At 44.3% G+C, this 20564-nt stretch overlaps 1 protein-coding gene across 1 annotated transcript in view; it reads right to left on the reverse strand.

The window, feature by feature from the left end:
- The window catches only part of NWD2 (NACHT and WD repeat domain containing 2), a 378873-nt gene that overhangs the window by 41141 nt on the left and 317168 nt on the right, over window positions 1-20564 (reverse strand). Inside the window, exon 4 of the mRNA XM_069744623.1 lies at window positions 13560-13763. Within this exon, the coding sequence (XP_069600724.1) occupies window positions 13560-13763 (204 nt within the window). The remainder of the gene's footprint in view (window positions 1-13559; window positions 13764-20564) is intronic.

A 20564-nucleotide genomic window follows, 5' to 3' on the forward strand; every position in this document is an offset into this window, starting at 1 on the left:
CTTTTAGCCTCAATTTTTTCATTTTCACATGGGCAACAGGATAAAATGGAACCTAAAATTTGTTGGGCAATTTCTCCTGAGTACACTGATACCTCATATGTGGGGGTAAACCACTGTTTGGGCACATGGTAACGCTCGGAAGGGAAGGAGCGCCATTTGACTTTTTGAATGAAAAATTATCTCCATCGTTAGCGGACACCATGTCGCGTTTGGAGAGCTCCTGTGTGCCTAAACATTGGCACTCCCCCACAAGTGACCCCATTTTGGAAACTAGACCCACCAAGGAACTTATTTAGATGCCTAGTGAGCACTTTAAACCCTCAGGTGCTTCACAAATTGATCTGTAAAAATGAAAAAGTACTTTTTTTTCACAAAAAAATTCTTTTCGCCTCAATTTTTTCATTTTCACATGGGCAATAGGATAAAATGGATCATAAAATTTGTTGGGCAATTTCTCCCGAGTACGCCGATACCTCATATGTGGGGGTAAACCACTGTTTGGGCACTCGGCAGGGCTCGGAAGGGAAGGCGCGCCATTTGACTTTTTGAATGGAAAATTAGCTCCAATTGTTAGCGGACACCATGTCGCGTTTGGAGAGCCCCTGTGTGCCTACACATTGGAGCTCCCCCACAAGTGACCCCATTTTGGAAACTAGACCCCCCAAGGAACTTATCTAGATGAATATTGAGCACTTTAAACCCCCAAGTGCTTCACAGAAGTTTATAACGCAGAGCCATGAAAATAAAAAATAAAAATTATTTTCTCAATAATGATCTTTTAGCCTGCAATTTTTTATTTTCCCAAGGGTAACAGGAGAAGTTTGACCCCAAAAGTTGTTGTCCAGTTTCTCCTGAGTACGCTGACACCCCATATGTGGGGGTAAACCACTGTTTGGGCACATGCCGGGGCTTGGAAGTGAAGTAGTGACGTTTTGAAATGCAGACTTTGATGGAATGCTCTGTGGGCGTCACGTTGCGTTTGCAGAGCCCCTGATGTGGCTTAACAGTAGAAACCCCCCACAAGTGACCCCATTTTGGAAACTAGACCCCGAAAGGAACTTATCTAGATGTGTGGTGAGCACTTTGAACCCCCAAGTGCTTCACAGAAGTTTATAATGCAGAGCCGTGAAAATAATAAATACGTTTTCTTTCCTCAAAAATAATTATTTAGCCCAGAATTTTTTTATTTTCCCAAGGGTAACAGGAGAAATTTGACCCCAATATTTGTTGTCCAGTTTCTCCTGAGTACGGTGATACCCCATATGTGGGGGTAAACTACTGTTTGGGCACATGCCGGGGCTCGGAATTGAAGTAGTGTCGTTTTGAAATGCAGACTTTGATGGAATGCTCTGCGGGCGTCACGTTGCGTTTGCAGAGCCCCTGGTGTGCCTAAACAGTAGAAACCACCCACAAGTGACCCCATTTTAGAAACTAGACCCCCCAAGGAACTTATCTAGATATGTGATGAGCACTTTGAACCCCCAAGTGCTTCACAGACGTTTACAACGCAGAGCCGTGAAAATAAAAAATAATTTTTCTTTCCTCAAAAATGATGTTTTAGCAAGCATTTTTTTATTTTCACAAGGGTAACAGGAGAAATTGGACCCCAGTAATTGTTGCGCAGTTTATCCTGAGTATGCTGGTACCCCATATGTGGGGGTAAACCACTGTTTGGGCACACGTCGGGGCTCGGAATTGAGGGAGCACCATTTGACTTTTTGAATACGAGATTGGCTGGAATCAATGGTGGCGCCATGTTGCGTTTGGAGACCCCTGATGTGCCTAAACAGTGGTAACCCCTCAATTCTACCTCCAACACTAACCCCCCCACACCCCTAACCCTAATCCCAACTGTAGCCATAACCCTAATCACAACCCTAACCACAACCCTAATTCCAACCCTAACCTTAAGGCTATGTGCCCACGTTGCGGATTCGTGTGAGATTTTTCAGCATCATTTTTGAAAAATCCGCGGGTAAAAGGCACTGCGTTTTACCTGCGGATTTTCCGCGGATTTCCAGTGTTTTTTTTGTGCGGATTTCACCTGCGGATTCCTATTGAGGAACAGGTGTAAAACGCTGCGGAATCCGCACAAAGAATTGACATGCTGCAGAAAATACAACGCAGCGTTTCTGCGCGGTATTTTCCGCACCATGGGCACAGCGGATTTGGTTTCCATATGTTTACATGGTACTGTAAACCTGATGGAACACTGCTGCGGATCCGCAGCCAAATCCGCACCGTGTGCACATAGCCTAATTCTAAAGGTATGTGCACACGCTGTGGAAAACGCTGCGGATCCGCAGCAGTTTCCCATGAGTTTACAGTTCAATGTAAACCTATGGGAAACAAAAATCGCTGTACACATGCTGCGGAAAAACTTCACGGAAACGCAACGGTTTACATTCTGCAGCATGTCACTTCTTTGTGCGGATTCCGCAGCGGTTTTACAACTGCTCCAATAGAAATTCGCAGTTGTAAAACCGCAGTGAAATGCGCAGAAAAAACGCGGTAAATCCGCCATAAATCCGGAGCGGTTTAGGACTGCGGATTTATCAAATCCGCAGCGGAAAAATCAGCAGAGGACCAGAATACGTGTGCACATACCGAAACCCTAACCCTAGCCCTAACCCTAACCCTACCCCAAACCCTACCCCTAACCCTAGCCCTAACCCTAGCCCTAACCCTACCCCTAACCCTACCCCTAACCCTATTCTAACATTAGTGGAAAAAAAAAATTATTTTTTTTATTGTCTCTACCTATGGCGGTGACAAAGGGGGGGGTCATTTATTATTTTTTTTATTTTGATCACTGAGATATAATCTATCTCAGTGATCAAAATGCACTTTGGAATGAATCTGCCGGCCATTTTGGAAGATGGCGGCGCCCGGGAAGACGGACGGACCCCGGCAGGATCGGTAAGTATGATGGGGTGGGGGGGAGCACGGGGGGGGGGGGGGGATAGGAGCATGGGGGGGTGGATCGGAGCGCGGGAGGGGTGGAACGGAGCACGGGGACGGGTGGAACGGAGCACGGGGGGGTGGAACGGAGCACGGGCGGGTGTAACGGAGCACAGGGGGGTGGATCGGAGTGCAGGGGGGGTGATTGGAGCACGGGGAGGGTGATTGGAGCACGGGGGGAGCGGACAAGAGCACTAGGGGAGCGGAGCACAGGACGGAGGGGAGCCGGAGCAGTGTACCGGACAGATCGGGGGGCTGGGGGGGCGATCGGTGGGGTGGGGGCACATTAGTGTTTCCAGCCATGGCCGATGATATTGCAGCATCGGCCATGGCTGGATTGTAATATTTCACCAGTTATAATAGGTGAAATATTACAAATCGCTCTGATTGGCAGTTTCACTTTCAACAGCCAATCAGAGCGATCGTAGCCACGGGGGGGTGAAGCCACCCCCCCGGGCTAAACTACCACTCCCCCTGTCCCTGCAGATCGGGTGAAATGGGAGTTAACCCTTTCACCCGATCTGCAGGTACGCGATCTTTCCATGACGCCACATAGGCGTCATGGGTCGGATTGGCACCGACTTTCATGACGCCTACGTGGCGTCATGGGTCGGGAAGGGGTTAAATTCTCCCTGAAAAAAAAAATTGTGGGAGATTAAGATTGGCAGTTCTGCTTAAGTGCCACTCCTGTGTGTGGCACCTGTCTCAAATTTTGTGCCACATTAAACCTAGTGTGTAATACTGGGCCAGATTTCTTTTAAATTCTCCCTGAAAAAAAAAATAGTGGGAGATTAAGATTGGCATTTCTGCTTCAGTGCCACTCCTGTGTGTGCCACCTGTCTCAAATTTTGTGCCACATTAAACCTAGTGTTTAATACTGGGCCAGTTTTTTTTTTAAATTATCCCAGAAAAAAAAATAGTGGGAGATTAAGATTGGCATTTCTGCTTCAGTGCCTCTCCTGTGTGTGCCACCTGTCTCAAATTTTGTGCCACATTAAACCTAGTGTGTAATACTGGGCCAGATTTCTTTTAAATTCTCCCTGAAAAAAAATAGTGGGAGATTAAGATTGGCATTTCTGCTTCAGTGCCACTCCTGTTTGTGCCACCTGTCTCAAATTTTGTGCCACATTAAACCTAGTGTGTAATACTGGGCCAGATTTCTTTTAAATTCTCCCTGAAAAAAAAAATAGTGGGAAATTAAGATTGGCATTTCTGCTTCAGTGCCACTCCTGTGTGTGCCACCTGTCTCAAAGTTTGTGCCACATTAAACCTAGTGTGTAATACTGGGCCAGATTTCTTTTAAATTCTCCCTGAAAAAAAAATAGTGGGAGATTAAGATTGGCATTTCTGCTTCAGTGCCTCTCCTGTGTGTGCCACCTGTCTCTAATTTTGTCCCACATTAAACCTAGTGTGTAATACTGGGCCAGATTTTTTTTAAATTATCCCAGAAAAAAAAAAATTGGGAGATTAAGATTGGCAATTCTGCCTCATTGCCAGTGCTGTGTGTGGCATCTGTCTCTAATTTTGTGCCACAGAACATATACTGTATAAGAGTGGGCCACATTTCTTCAATATTCTCCCAGAAAAAATAAAAAGGGGGAGATTTTTATTGGTAGTGTCTGCATCAGCGTCAGTCCTGTTAGTGGCATATCTGTCTGCCACTGAAGCTGTGTACTGTTATACGTTGGGCCTGATTTTCCCTGCAGTCTCACCCACCTATAAAGGGATATATACGGTAAATCCAACAGAAGTTTGAGTTCACCTTGTAACTGGTTTTACAGTAACAAATACCGTTAGTTTGGTTATGTTTTTCAAACAATGAGGAAGTCTGGTGGAAGAGGTCGTGGCCGTGGGCGGTCATTGCCAGCTGGTAATGATTGTAGTGGTGGTGGAGCATCAGGTGGTCGTGGGAAAAGCAATATAGCACCTAAGTCTCGAGTTGTTGAGCCAGGTTCATCGTCTGGCTACACAGGCCTCGAACACTCCCTTTTCTGGGAGTAGGAAAACCGCTTTTAAAGCCGGAGCAGCAAGAACAAGTTTTGGCTTTCCTTGCTGACTCAGTCTCTAGCTCTTTCGCCTCCTCTTCTGAAACTGCTAAATGTAAAAGCAGCGTGTCATTAGTGGATGTTCACGGTCAGGGACAAGTCGCTTCCTTGTCTTCTACACCAAGAACAACAGAGAAGGATGCGTCAGGCGACACAACGGGTTACTCCATGGAGCTCTTTACACATACCGTTCCTGGGTTAGAAAGTGAAACAGTTAACAGGCCATGCCCATTACAAGTTGAATCGGACATGGAGTGCACAGATGCACAGCCACAGCCAGATTACTATGCTGTTCCTTTGACTCAGACCAGAACATTTCCCTCGCAGTGTACTGATCCAGAATCAGACCCTGATGAGACTATGGTGCCCCGACACGAACGCTATACCACCGGCTTACACGGTGACACAGACGAAGTTGCACACGAGATAGAAGAGGAGGTCATAGATGACACAGTTGTTGACCCCGATTGGCAGCCATTGGGGGAACAGGGTGCAGGCGGCAGTAGCTCTGAAGCAGAGGAGGAGGAGCCGCAGAAGGCATCAACATCGCAACAGGTTCCATCTGCCAGGCCCGTATCTGGCCAAAAACGCGTGGCAAAACCAAAACCAGTTGTAGGACAGCGTGGACATCCGGTTACAGAAGCTGTCTGCAATGCCTGAAAAGGTATCCGATAGTAGAAAGAGTGCAGTCTGGAATTTTTTTAAACAACATCCAAATGATCAGCGCAAAGTCATCTGTCAAAAATGTTCAACTACCTTAAGCAGAGGTCAGAATCTTAAAAGTCTAAATACAAGTTGCATGCGTAGACATTTAACCACCATGCATTTGCAAGCCTGGACTAACTACCAAACGTCCCTTAGGCTATGTTCACACCTTGCGTCGGGTCCCTGCGGGTTCTCCCGCAGCGGATTTGATAAATCTGCAGGGCAAAACAACTGCGGTTCTCTCTGCAGATTTATCGCGGTTTGTTCCGCGTTTTCCGCTGCGGGTTTCCGCCTATACTATTGATGCTGCATATGCAGCAATATGCAGCATCAATAGTAATGTTAAAAATAATAAAAATTGGTTATACTCACCCTCTGATGTCCGGATCTCCTGGGCGCTGCACCCGGCGGTCCGGTTCCTAAGATGCTGTGGGAGAAGGACCCATCGTGACGTCACGGTCATGTGACCGCGACGTCACCGCAGGTCCTGGTCGCACAGCAACTCTGACCGGACAGCCGCGTGCAGCGCCCAGGAGCTCCGGACATCAGAGGGTGAGTATAACCAGATTTTTTATTTTTTAACCCCAAATATGGTTCCCAGGGCCTGGAGGAGAGTCTCCTCTCCTCCACCCCGGGTACCACCCGCACATTATCCGCTTACTTCCCGCAACGTGGGCACAGCCCCATGCGGGAAGTAAGCGGTTCAATGTATTCCTATGGGTGCAGAATCGCAGCGATTCTGCACAAAGAAGTGACATGCTGCGGGTTGTAAACCGCTGCGTTCCCGCGCGGTTTTTCCCGCAGCATGTGCACAGCGGTTTGCGGTTTCCATAGGGTTTACATGTTACTGTAAACGCTATGGAAACTGCTGCGGACCTGCAGCATCAAAATCGCGGCGGTTCCGCGGTAAAAACCGCTAAGTGTGAATATAGCCTAAAGGTTGTAGCACCCTCGGCCAATGAAGCTAGTCAGCAACGCTACATCCCTTCCCTCACTGTAAGCCCACCATTTCCCGCACCACCTGCAGTAAATGTGCAGGTTTCGTCCCCAGGCCAAAGCAGTCAGGGAATCACCAGTTTCGTAGTAGGAAACACTGCATGTAGGGCACCAGCAAGAATACCATCTCTAACCCTCTCTCAGTCTGCCATGTCCACCGGCACCCCCGCTAGTTCCACGATCTGCAGCTCTCCAGTCCAGCTCACCCTACATGAGACTCTCGTTAGGAAAAGGAAGTACTCATCCTCGCATCCGTGTACACAGGGTTTGAACGCCCACATTGCTAGACTAATCTCATTAGAGATGATGCCCTAACGGTTAGTTGAAAGCGAAGCTTTCAAAGCCATGATGGACTACGCTGAACCACGCTGCGAGCTACCCAGTCGACATTTCTTTTTGAGAAAAGCCATCTCAGCCCTCCACCAGCATGTAAAAGACCGCATCGTCCATGCACTCAGGCAATCTGTGAGTACAAAGGTGCACCTGACAACAGATGCATGGACCAGTAGGCATAGCCAGGGACGTTACGTGTCCATCACGGCACACTGGGTTAATGTGGTGGATGCAGGGTCCACAGGGGACAGAAATATTGGGACAGTTCTGCCTAGCCCACGGTCTAGGAAACAGTTGGCTGTAGGCGGTCGCCCCCCCTCCTCCTTGTCCTCCTGCAGAAGCGAGAGCTTGTCCACAGACCGCAGTCGCACGAGCACTCCATCTGCAGCTGCCACTGTTGCACACGAGGTGTCCCATTATGGGACAGCTAGTGGCAAGCGTCAGCAGGCTGTATTGGCAATGAAGTGTTTGGGCGAAAACAGACACACAGCAGAAGTTCTGTCCGAGTTCTTGCAGAAAGAAACTCAGTCATGGCTGGGCACTGTACATCTTGAGGCAGGCAAGGTAGTGAGTGATAACGGAAGGAATTTTATGGCTGCCATAGCCCTTTCCCAACTGAAACACATTCCTTGCCTGGCTCACACCTTAAACCTGGTGGTGCAGTGCTTCCTGAAAAGTTATCCGGGGTTACCCGACCTGCTCCTCAAAGTGCGCAGACTTTGCACGCATATCCGCCGTTCGCCCGTACACTCCAGCCGTATGCAGAACCATCAGCGATCTTTGAACCTTCCCCAGCATCGCCTAATCATCGACGTTGCAACAAGGTGGAACTCCACACTGCACATGCTTCAGAGACTGTGCGAACAGAGGCGTGCTGTTATGTATTTGTGGGAGGATACACATACACGGGCAGGCAGTTGGATGGCAGATATGGAGTGGTCAGGTGTGCAGTGGTCGAAGGTACAAGACCTGTGTCAAGTCCTTCAGTGTTTTGAGGAATGCACACGGCTGGTTAGTGCAGACAACGCCATAATAAGCATGAGCATCCCCCTAATGCGTCTGCTGATGCAAAGTTTGACGCACATAAAGGAGCAGGCGTCTGCAGCCGAGGAAGAGGATAGCCTTGATGACAGTCAGCCATTGTCTGGTCAGGGCAGTCTACAGGACGAGGTAGCGAGCAAAGAGGAGGAGGACGAGGAGGATGAGTATTTTTTGAATGAGGAAGCTTCTCCGGGGCCAATAGAAACTGGTGGCGTTGCAAGGCCGGGTTCAGGTTTTTTGAGGGAGACAAGTGACGTAGATTTGTCTGAAACTGCCCCTCAACCCAGCACAACTGCAGATTTGACAACTGGAACTTTGGCCCACATGGCGGATTATGCCTTACGTATCCTCAAAAGGGACCCACGCATTATTAAAATGATGACCGATGACGATTACTGGTTGGCCTGCCTCCTTGATCCTCGCTATAAAGGCAAATTGCAAAATATCATGCCACATGAGAACCTTGAACAAATATTAGCAACCAAACAAACAACTCTTTTAGACCGTTTGATTCAGGCATTCCCAGCACACAGCGCCGGTGATGGTTCTCACACAAGCTGCAGGGGGCAACAGGGCAGAGGTGTCAGAGTTGCACAAATCAGAAGTGGCGTTGGACAGAGGGGTTTTCTGACCAGGTTGTGGAATGATTTCGCAATGACCGCAGACAGGACAGGTACTGCAGCATCAATTCAAAGTGACAGGAGACAACATTTGTCCAGTATGGTTACTAACTATTTTTCATCCCTTATCGATGTTCTCCCTTAACCGTCATTCCCATTTGATTACTGGGCATCCAAAACAGACACCTGGCCTGAATTGGCAGAATATGCATGGCAGGAGCTTGCTTGCCCAGCAGCTAGTGTGCTATCAGAAAGAGTATTCAGTGCTGCTGGTTCAATATTGACCGAAAAAAGGACTCGTCTGGCTACCCAAAATGTTGATGATCTAACCTTCATTAAAATGAACCACTCATGGATTTTGAATTATTTTGCCCCACCTTTCCCGGCTGACACCTAGCTTTCCTATAAAAAGGTCTCGCTTGTGGACTGGTCTTACTGACTGTTCCAATCTCTTAATTTGCAGAAGCTGTTTGTCCAGCATACGACATGTTTACACCTCCCTAAATGGGCTAACTCCCCCCACGGGGCCGTGGTCTCGCCACTTGGTGCAAGCACCCGTGAGAGTGCCGTTTGTCTGAAGAGGTGGGTGTGCCGTTTTTGGTTGACGGCACTGCCACTGGGTCCCTCATAGTACAATAAAATGTCTCTTGCGGTGGTGGCGCGCAACCAACGTCAGACACACCGTTGTAACATGAGGGGCCCTGGGCCTGTACCGCCGGCAACAAGAGAGTTTCCCCCCCCAGCTCAAACACTGTTCTACCACTTGCAAAATTATCTCTCACAGCTCCACCAATGTTTAGTCTATGCGCTGACATCCTTCAATGCCTGGCACTGACAATACCAATTTGTTGACATGTATGATGCCAGTTAAAATAGTCAGGGTCAGTGTCCTATATTGACACCATTAAATACTTAGCGCCAAATTACTATGTCTGAAACTCAGCAGAGGAGCCCACCCCTGTACCTAAGTATGCCACCCTTTTGTTTTTTGGTTTTGTGAGACATTAACATCTATTTATTTTTTGAGAGTATTAACTGTGTCAGACACTCCTTCCAATCGTCCTCCGCTGACCACACCAATGCTGCCTGTGTACCCCTGCAAGATAATTCAAACTGTATTGAGCCAAATTTTTTTTATTTTAGGCCTACTAAGTCTGTCTGCGGTCCCTCCTTCCAATTGTCCTCCGCTGACCACACCAATGCTGCCTGTGTACCCCTGCAAGATAATTCAAACTGCTTTGAGCCTATTTTTTAACATTTTAGGCCTACTAAGTCTGTCTGCGGTCCCTCCTTCCATTTGTCCTCCGCTGAGCACACCAATGCCGACCATGTACCCATGTAACTTTTTTTCATCCTGCAGTGAGCCTACTTTGTAGTGTAAGGCCTATTAGCAGTGTCTGTCTGTGCCACTTAATACAGCTGTCCTCCTCTAAAAAAAAAAAAAAAAAAAAAAAAGGCTGATTTTCAGCTTGTCAGAATTATAAAACTGCATTGGGGCCACAAGTTTCGTTGTGGTCTACAAACTGAGTCTTCCGCCCTAAGGTGTTCTCTCTGTTGCCTCTCCCTCGCTTCTGTCTTGAAATGTTGAAACAACACTGCGTTAGGCCTACAAGTTGGGTCTGGGTTGTAGAGACGGTGTCTGCCGCTCCAAGGTGTTCTCCTGGTTGCCTTTCCTGAGCTTCAATCTTCAGGCTCTTGTTAAATAGTTTTTTAATCAAACAACTGCAGTGGGGCTACTAGTTTGGTTGGGGCCTACAAACAGTGTCTGCCGCTCCAAGGTGTTCTCCTGGTTGCCTTTCCTGAGCTTCAATCTTCAGGCTCTTGTTAAATAGTTTTTAATCAAACAACTGCAGTGGGGCTACTAGTTTGGTTGGGGCCTACTAACAGTGTCTGCCGCTCCAAGGTGTTCTCCTGGTTGCCTTTCCTGAGCTTCAATCTTCAGGCTCTTGTTAAATAGTTTTTTAATCGAACAACTGCAGTGGGGCTACTAGTTTGGTTGGGGCCTACTAACAGTGTTTGCCGCTCCAAGGTGTTCTGGTTGCCTTTTCTGAGCTTGAATCTTCAGGCTCTTGTTAAATAGTTTTTTAATCAAACAACTGCAGTGGGGCTACTAGTTTGGTTGGGGCCTACTAACAGTGTCTGCCGCTCCAAGGTGTTCTCCTGGTTGCCTTTCCTGAGCTTCAATCTTCAGGCTCTTGTTAAATAGTTTTTTAATCAAACAACTGCATTGGGGCTACTAGTTTGGTTGGGGCCTACTAACAGTGTCTGCCGCTCCAAGGTGTTCTCCTGGTTGCCTTTCCTGAGCTTCAATCTTCAGGCTCTTGTTAAATAGTTTCTTAATCGAACAACTGCAGTGGGGCTACTAGTTTGGTTGGGGCCTACTAACGGTGTATGCCGCTCCGTGCTGTTCCCCAGGTTTCCTGTCCTGAAATTCCATTTTCAGGCTCTCGTTAAGTAGTTGTTGAAACAACACTGCATTGGGCCTACAAGTTGGGTCTGTGTTGTAGAGACGGTGTCTGCCGCTCCAAGGTGTTCTCCAGGTTGCCTCTCCATAGCTTCGATCTTAAAGCTCTCATTAAGTACTTTTTGAAACAACACTGCATTAGGCCTACAAGTTGGGTCTGGGTTCTAGAGACTGTGTCTGCCGCTCCAAGGTGTTCTCCAGGGTGCCTCTCCCTAGCTTCTATCTTCAAGCTCTTGTTAAGTAGTTGTTGAAACAACACTGCATTTGGCCTACAAGTTGGGTCTGGGTTGTAGGGACGGTGTCTGCCGCTCCAAGGTGTTCTCCAGGTTGCCTCTCCCTAGCTTCTATCTTCAAGCTCTTGTTAAGTAGTTGTTGAAACAACACTGCATTTGGCCTACAAGTTGGGTCTGGGTTGTAGGGACGGTGTCTGCCGCTCCAAGGTGTTCTCCAGGTTGCCTCTCCCTAGCTTCTATCTTTGAAGCTCTCATTAAGTAGTTGTTGAAACAACACTGCATTAGGCCTACAAGTTGGGTCTGGGTTCTACAAATGGTGTCTTCCGCTCCAAGGTGTTCTCCAGGTTGCCTTTCCCTAGCTTCTATCTGCAGGCTCTCGTTAAATTGTTTTTAATATAACACTGCATTTGGCCTACTTGTTTTGTTGGCCCTACTAACGGTGCCTGCCACTCTTTGATGTTCTCCTACACTGAACAAACCAGTGCCGCCTGTTTACTTCTGTTACCAATTTTGAACTGCATTTAGCCTACTTACTGATTTGAGCCTACTCACTGTGTCAGCCTCTCATTACAGTTGTACTCCACTGAACAAAGCAATGCCCCCTGGTTAGTCCTGTTACCAATTTTGAATTGCATTTAGCCCACTTTATTCTTTGGGCCTATATCTGTGTTTCCTCCTCATCCTGACCATTGCCCAGCCAGTGATAGATGAGTCTGCTGGTACATTGACCCAGAACGCTACATTCCCAGTGCACGCTACACAGCCAGAATGTGACCCTGCTGAAAGTCAGGTTCCCCTTCCTGCATACCATACCACCTTACACGGGGACAAAGAGGAAGGTGCAGATGAAAGTGCAGGTTCCTTCATCAGGTGTGGGGGGGAATAGTCGTTGGCAACGTCACTGGCATAGGGCCCCTCATAGTACGCAAAAGTGTCGCTGCCGGTGGGAGGCACCCCCGCCGTGCAAACACACCGCCGTACTTTGAGGGGCCCTGTGCCAGTGCCAATGCCAACGAGTGGGCCCCCCCTGCTTGCTCAGGATGACAGCACTTGCAAAGTTTAAATACTTACCTCTCCCTGCTCCACTGCCGTGACGTGTTCCAGATTTCCTGGGCCCACTAAATACTTGAACCAGCCCTACCCCCCACAACTTTAGCCAAATGACCCCCAATTTCCAATGCATTACTATTATTATAAGGTAAATTAAGATTGACAAGCTTCAGCAACAAGAATGGGTGTTTTTCCATTAAAATGGGCACTGTAGGTGTTTTCCTGGCCTCCACTCACTGCCGACTATGCTCCCCCATTGACTTGCATTGGGTTTCGTGTTTCGGTCGATCCCCGACTTTTTGCGATATTATCGGCCGATTCCACTCGACTCGACTTTTGAGATAGTCGGGTTTCGCGAAACCCGACTCGACCCTAAAAAACTAAAAGTCGCGAAACCCTACTCACCATGAATTAGAAAAGCTGTGGTAAAACTCCCCTCTCATGCCCCAGCTCTGCTCATTTTGTTGGAGCTGGGGAAACCTGGCGTGAAAATGTCAAAAAGTCACAACATTTTTACACAAACTCGAATTTTGCGACTTATCAAAGTGTTTTATGCCAGATTTCTGATGAAAACACTGATAAATTGGGGTCTATGGGTCTATCAAAAATCACAAACAACAGACATTATCATCGGTCTGCCATTGTGTGATTGCAATCGGTAGAATAAGTTATGAAATATATTTATTTCTTTTTTACATCAGAGAAAATCACTGATAAAAATGGTTAAAATTAGACATGGATCAAACACTGATTAAAGTCGGATCCAAAACACTGATGAAAGTCAGATTCAAAACACTGATTAAAGTCGGATCCAAAACACTGATGAAAGTCGGACAGTTTTTTTGTATTTAAGAAACAAATTACTAGTGTCCGAATGGTGGATGAAACGCCATTCTTACTAAATTCCTTCCATGGAATACAAAACCCAGAAATTAATATTTTTGCCTCTTAGAAATACAAAAACTGTCCTTGCAGCAAATAAAGAAACAACCTTGTAAACTGTAAAAACATTTTTTTTACTTTTCGTAACAGTTTTGATTCATGTGCATGGAGCGGATCACGGAGCAAATGTTCACAGGTGAACGACCTCATGTTGGCAATTTGTACTCACAGGATTGTGGTGATTCTTCAGTAGTTCTGACTTTGGCCTGAGATAATACGCAGGAGGCACAGCATTTTCGTCTCTGCAGTACCATTCTTCCAGAGTCCTTGTATCCAGCTTGGCCTCAATGGCAGCATCCAGAATCATTTCAAACTCCGAAGACTCGACTTCCCCAGGGATTCGGATGGTTCCATACTTTTCTCCGAGCAGCCCCTGCGCAATAGAATTAGCACAGTTTACATCTGACATATCGAGGTCCCTGTGGAATTTGGATAATTAGGCTTAGTGACAGCAATGGAAATGAATCACTTCTGTGGCACTGAATGAAGCAGTGTGAATACAGCTTACAGGGGATAAATCAGCTGAACAACCTGTGTATTCGTTTCAATGTTGTGAAGCCCGGTGCAGCGGCATACAGCCACCGTGGCTATCCTTCCTCCGAAATGAAGGTCACTCGTATCTCCGGGACGGCTCGACACGACAAGGCGCAAATATTTTCTTGAGTCATAGTATAAAACTCAGAATTTCCCATGAGAGGTACACTATGGAGAAGTAATCGCCAACCTGCGTTTCTCCAGCTGTTGCAGAAATACAACTCCAAAGAGGGCATGCTGGGAGCTGTAGTTTTTTCAACATCTGTAGATACGAGGGTTGAGGACAACCATTGCTACAGAAGATACATTTTCAGTTTTGTAAGATTTTTCTATTTTACAGCTAAAACTTGAGATGGATTTTCTGCTTCAAGCCATCAATAATGTGTTTATTGATTATTTCGGTGGGAAATGTTTTCTTTATTAGAAAAGCAGGAAATGTGTGAAGTGCGCGTGTAGCTTTATTGTTGATTTTCGGCTTCTAAACTAAAGCTCGAATGTCACTGTAATCAAAATGTATCTGTCTGGAAAGGTAACCCAGGGCACAACTAGGAGAAATAAACGGGCTTGGAGAAGATCTGTCTCCTTCTCCTGAGATACAGAAAACAACTGGAAAATGGAAAAGGGTTTTATAGAAGACCTGTCACTTGCTATAAATGTGGAATTTGTTTTTTACTGGTGTAAATGCCACTGTTCCACGGAATCAGAGTTTTTTCTTGTTCCTACCTCTCTCCATTTCAGATAAATATTCACCTCTTTCCTGTAAAGTCCTGTTTGCTCGAGGGTGAAGACTTCAACTTTCCTCTCTAGGCATCATCATCAGGAGGACCCCCACATGGCAAACAAAACTAGTACAAAGGATCAGAAAGGCAGAACCCCACCAAAAAACCTGCCAGATTCACTGAGATCAGATAAAAGAATTACTGTACATATTATTGGTGGGAAACCTCTTTTGGACTGCATTCGTTATATATACATGGTCATCTAGTATGGGTTGGACACTAGTCTATACGCTGTGTTCTAACATAACCAATCATTACAGCAAGAGAAAAGAATGTGAGCTTACTATGCTTTAACAGTTTCTTTGGGTGCCGAATCCCGTGGGTGAAGAGCATATGGTAGAAAATTATATGGCAGAAAAATAACGTGTTTCTGGCACTAAGTATGACCTTAGTTATCTAAGGACATACTTAGAATCAGAAATGTGTCAGTTTAACTAAGGGCATACTGAATGCCCGAAACTCATCAGTGTTTCCTACCGTATGGGAATACTTTTTTAATGTATTTGAAATATTTAATATTTTACCTGTGGAATTGATGACAATTCTCCCTTTTTCCTTTATAAAAAATCATTAATACCCTTCTTCATCCCATTTCAAAGCTTCTTGCTGCCCATCGATCATCGGTATAAACATTGGGCAGCAGAAAATGACCATTTCTAGGACTCAGGATGACTGCACTCATGTAATTTATCTACGGGACCACTTTCCTGGTTGTCCTCTGATTGCATCCATTTTGCACAGGCGGCACAGATTCAGGAGGTTCTGTTGCCTCTATCTACAAGTGAGTTGAACGTGACTAACCAGCTTTCCATGTAGAAGAGCATGCAGTCGTGAAAGCTGTTGGTTTATCTACTATCTTTACTCTTATGGAAAGTGGCATAGCTTCTCTTCAACTTTCTATACAGCTGATCCATGAGCAGTGGGAGGCCCTAAAGAGCGGCACAGGCATAAGCAATTGGGTGTTTGATTGAGTTACATCAGAACACAAGAGCTTAGAACATTTTAGAAACTATAAACATTTTTGACTAGAAAGTGGACAACCTCTTTGTGGGCAATTTTTTTCCCCCAAGTTAAATGCCTGCATCTTGGGCTAAAAATAATTTTTAGGATAGGGTTTTGTTTAAAATGTTGTACCATCTACAGCCTCTATGTCACATTGTACATAGCTGGCTGCAGAATGAGATAGCAGTGTATTTGACAGTTAATTCATCTAAAAGAGATTGTAACTCTTATCTGTCTTCTCCTCTCAGACCTCCCACCAAACTCATCAAAAGCTGTTTAACATCTTCCTGATGTAAGACATAACAGTATATCCTATGTCAGGTGAGAGTATATGGAGCGAGCTCAGGACGTGAGCTTGCACCAAACCTGACACATGTTGAACTTGTGACAGTGGTATCTAAATTGACTGGTTGCTGTTGTGTGCGTTAACATCCCCCCTCTGTGACATGGGGTGCTGACACGTTATCATGGCAGCAGGGGGCCCACTGAAGGCCGATATCCCTGCAATCATAGTCTCCTTTTGATACCTAGTTTTTAGCCTCTAGCTGGACTTCCTATGAGAGCATCATTTTCGGTAATATCGCAGTATATAGAAGAAGCAATCAACCAATCACAAATTCAAGTGCCGTAGAGGGGAATTAAAAAAAAGGTAAAAAATGTTTTTAAAAATGTGCAAAAAGGATTGCATTTAATCATCCATTTTACCAGTTTTACCCCTTCATGACATTTGACTTAAATTTATGTCATGGCGACTATGTGGGCACAGAAGCAATGCCTGCACGATTGCCACCAGGAGCTCAGCTTAAGTGAAAGCTGACCCCTAGCTGTCATAGCCACGGAGTGGTGCCCACACTGCCTGGACCATTTAACCCCCAAATCTATGATCAATAGGGATCACAGCATCTAGAAAGCTGGGAGAGAGGGGGCATCCTTCATACAGCCATTCCCATGACGTAATTGCGAGGTCTCGATTATCAGCTATGTCAATGTGAGATCATCATGACGACTTCCGGGTCTGCCAACTATGGTGGCCTACATTGCAATGCATTATATTATACCAGAGATCAAAGCAATAAAAGTTAAAATCCCACAGAGGGACTAAGTAAAAGAATAAAAATAAAGTGAAAATAAATTGTAAAAATATTTTAAAAAAATCACAACATAAATGAAAAAAAAAATTGTATCAATAAAAATGGTATTGCTGAAAATGTTATTTTGTCCTGCAAAAAAAAAAAAAAAGCTGCCATACAGCTCCATCGACAGAGAAATAAAAACTTATAGTTCTCAGAATAAAGAGATGGCAAAACAATTCTTTTTTCCAGACAGTAGTTTTTAAACTTAAAAAATGATATAATTGTGGTATCTCGCTGTAATCGCACAACCAGTTGTCTAATCTCTTATACTGCACAAAGAATGGCTTAAAAAATAAATAAAACAAATTCTTCACCTGCAGTTGATTTGTTCATTATGCCTCCTAAAGATCACGGTAAGGTTTGGCTCACATTTATCCTGTGCTCTGTGCTGAGCGCTTACCACCCAATTTTCACCTAGCAACATGCATTGCTGCTTGTTTCTGGAAAACATCAATGGAGTCAAAATCATCACTACACCTGTAAATAAATTCCCAGGGGGATGTAATTTCCAATATGGGGTCACTTGAGGGGTGATTCTGCTTCACTGACACTAAGGGGCTTTGTGTAAGGCATGCAAAAACTATTCTATGATAATTTGTCCTTCAAGAGTCAAATTGCGCTCTGTCCCTCCCAAGTCTCACCATGCAGCTAGACAGTACTGTACAGACAAATATGGTGAATTTCCACCATCAGCACGAATTGTGGGACACATTTGGATGTCATTTTTACACATTTCCCAGTGTGAAATTTAAAATCTTATGCGAATACAAAATTTGTGTGGTAAAAATGTAATTATTTTTACTTTACTGCCTAATGGTATCACACTTTGTGACATACCCATGATGTGTCATTATGATCACTACATCCTTTTTTCCTATTAGCCCTTAGAAAAATAAAAAATTTGGAGCTAAAACAACATTTTATTGATAAGTGTAATTTGTTATTCATCGCCCAATGGTATAAAATTCTGTGAAGCACATGTGGTGTCAACATGTTCACTGCGCCCCTAGATGAATAGGGTATTGGCGTACTCAGGTGAAATTGAGTGACAAATTATACTGTTCATTTTTTTATTTTTTTGAAAATTAAACATTTGGGCAAAAGCAACATTTTAGTGTAAAAAATGGAAAAGTTCCATTTACTCAACCCAATGTTATACAATTCTGTTAACAGTCTGAGATTAAAAAATGCTCACTACATCCCTAGATGAATGTTTCAAGAGGTGTATTTTCCAAAATGGGGTGACTAGTGTTGTTTTGTTTTTTTTGCTGCTTTGGCATATCAGGGTCTCTCCAAATGTGACATGGCTTCTGCAATGTATTCCAGCCAAAATTGAACTCCAGAATTCAATAGGTGCTCCTTCCCTTCCGAGCCGTGCCATGTGCCCAAACAGTAGTTTTCCACCATATATGGAATATTGGTGCACTGAATAGATATTGCATAACAAATTGTGTGGTCCATTTTATTACCCTTGTGAAAATGAAAAATTTAGGGCTTAAAGGGACACTGTCACCTGAATTTGGAGGGAACAATCTTCAGCCATGGAGGCGGAGTTTTGGGGTTTTTGATTCACCCTTTCCTTACCCGCTGGCTGCATGCTGGCTGCAATATTGGATTGAAGTTCATTCTCTGTCCTCCGTAGTACATGCCTGCACAAACCTGTGGATTCAAGGTGCTCACCAAACCTCTAGATAAGTTCTTTGATGGGTGTAGTTTACCAAGTAGTTTCCAAATTGGGGTCACCTGCGGGGGATTGTTTAGGCACATCAGGGGCTTTGCAAATGGGACATGGCGTCCGCTCTATTTTCAAGTCAATTTTTGCATTCAAAAAGTCAAATCATGCTTCTTCCCTCCCGAGCCTTGCTGTGTGCCCAAACAGTAATTTGACACCACAAATATGGTATCAGCATACTAAGGGGAAGTTTCACCACAAATTTTATGGTCCATTTTCTCCTGTTACCCTTGTTAAAGTGCTAAATTTGGGGCTAAAGCAACATTTTGTGGGAAAAAGTAAAACATTTTCATTTTTTTTCTTCCACATTGCTGTAATTCCAGTTAAGCACCTGAAGGGTTAGTAATAAAATTCTGGAATGAGGTTTTGAGTATATTGAAGGGTGCAGTTTTTAAAATGGTGTCACTTTTGAGTATTTTCCTCTCAATTTAACTATTTTATGTGATACAACTATCTGGTTTACGTATATAAAAATTAAAAGTGTGAAAATTGCTTCATTTTCTAAATATTCACCAAAATTCCAATATTTTCATAAATAAACACAAAAAATATCAACCTAAATTTACCATAAACATAAAGTACAATGCGTCACAATAATAGCAGAATCACTGGGTTATGTTGAAGCATTCCAAGGTACCGTAATTACTAATTAAAATGACTATACTGGAGTGCTGACTTCATAAAATAAACATGATTTTATTAATACAATTATACATAACGTAACATATCGACCAAAGATGTGGAGGTAAGTAGAGATAGTATCCACAATAAGTGCCTAGAGTGGCTAAACTTTAATTTTTGCACAGTGAGAGTATATATTTACATTTTTTCCAATACCATATACTGTATCTATGTATAATGTGGAATTGCCTCTTACCCTAACCTCTCATTCCAGGGGCACGTATTGTGGATCCTATCTCTACATCTTTGTTTGATATGTTACGTTATGTATAACTGTATTAATACAATCATGTTTATTTTACGAAGTCAGCACTCCAATTTTCTTTATTTATATCCTTTCAGGAGTTTCTTCTTTATCCCCACTTGATTAAGACTTTATTATGTTGATCACATAACCTTTAATTTGACTTATAATCAGTGTCACTGTGAATTATTTAATATTAAAAAGACACTGGTCAGAAATTTGGTGAAGACAAGCTCAGAGGTGAAGGGGCTAAAAATAAAGAAATTATATAAAAAAAAGCTACTCCCATATCTGAAAAAGTTGTACCTATAAAATGAAAAATTAATAAATCAATACAATAAAACCAATAAAAAAAATAAAATAAATCAAAACACCAAAATTGCCATTTTTTAGAATTGCAGTTTACATTATGTTGTGGCAGGCTAGGCATTTGAGCGTTGTACCATTGCAGTGAATATTAGGAGTCTGACCTGCAAAAATGTAATATTAATGGCCCATATTATTAATAGGTTATCAATAGACATGAGTGGATCGATTATGGAAATCCAGTCCATCGTTCAGGTTGGTAGTCTCTAGCTGGTAGATAGGAGACTCGTGAATCTCTTATTTTCTGTGCCCCTGACACAGATGACATTGCACCACCTCAGCTAATCAAAAGCCATGCTGGAGACAACATAGGGTCAGCGATTTTCCAGTCTCATGTCCAGCAAGGAACTATTGACCGGTGGGATTCAATCCGCCTATCTCTAGCTATCAATCCTTTTAGGTATCATTTTCTAAGTTATACACAACTAAAATGACATTAGAAAGATCACAATCCAAAAATTTCTAGGGCATCATCACCTTCAGTCTTCAAGCGAAGGTTGGTTTCACATGTCCATGGAAAATGGACCGTTTTTGCATTGACCTGTTGGTCTCCAGACCTAAGCTAACTGTTTCTTAGGAATACATGAAGCTGTTGGCTGAGGTCAGCAGATCCGATGGTCGGGCCAGGTATTCTGATGTGAGAACGGTCCATGAGTCACAGATGTGTGAAACTAGCCTAACGGTGATAGGACTAAACACATAG

This window comes from Ranitomeya imitator, chromosome 1 (genome assembly GCF_032444005.1).
Source record: "Ranitomeya imitator isolate aRanImi1 chromosome 1, aRanImi1.pri, whole genome shotgun sequence".
Classification (NCBI taxonomy): Eukaryota; Metazoa; Chordata; class Amphibia; order Anura; family Dendrobatidae; genus Ranitomeya; species Ranitomeya imitator.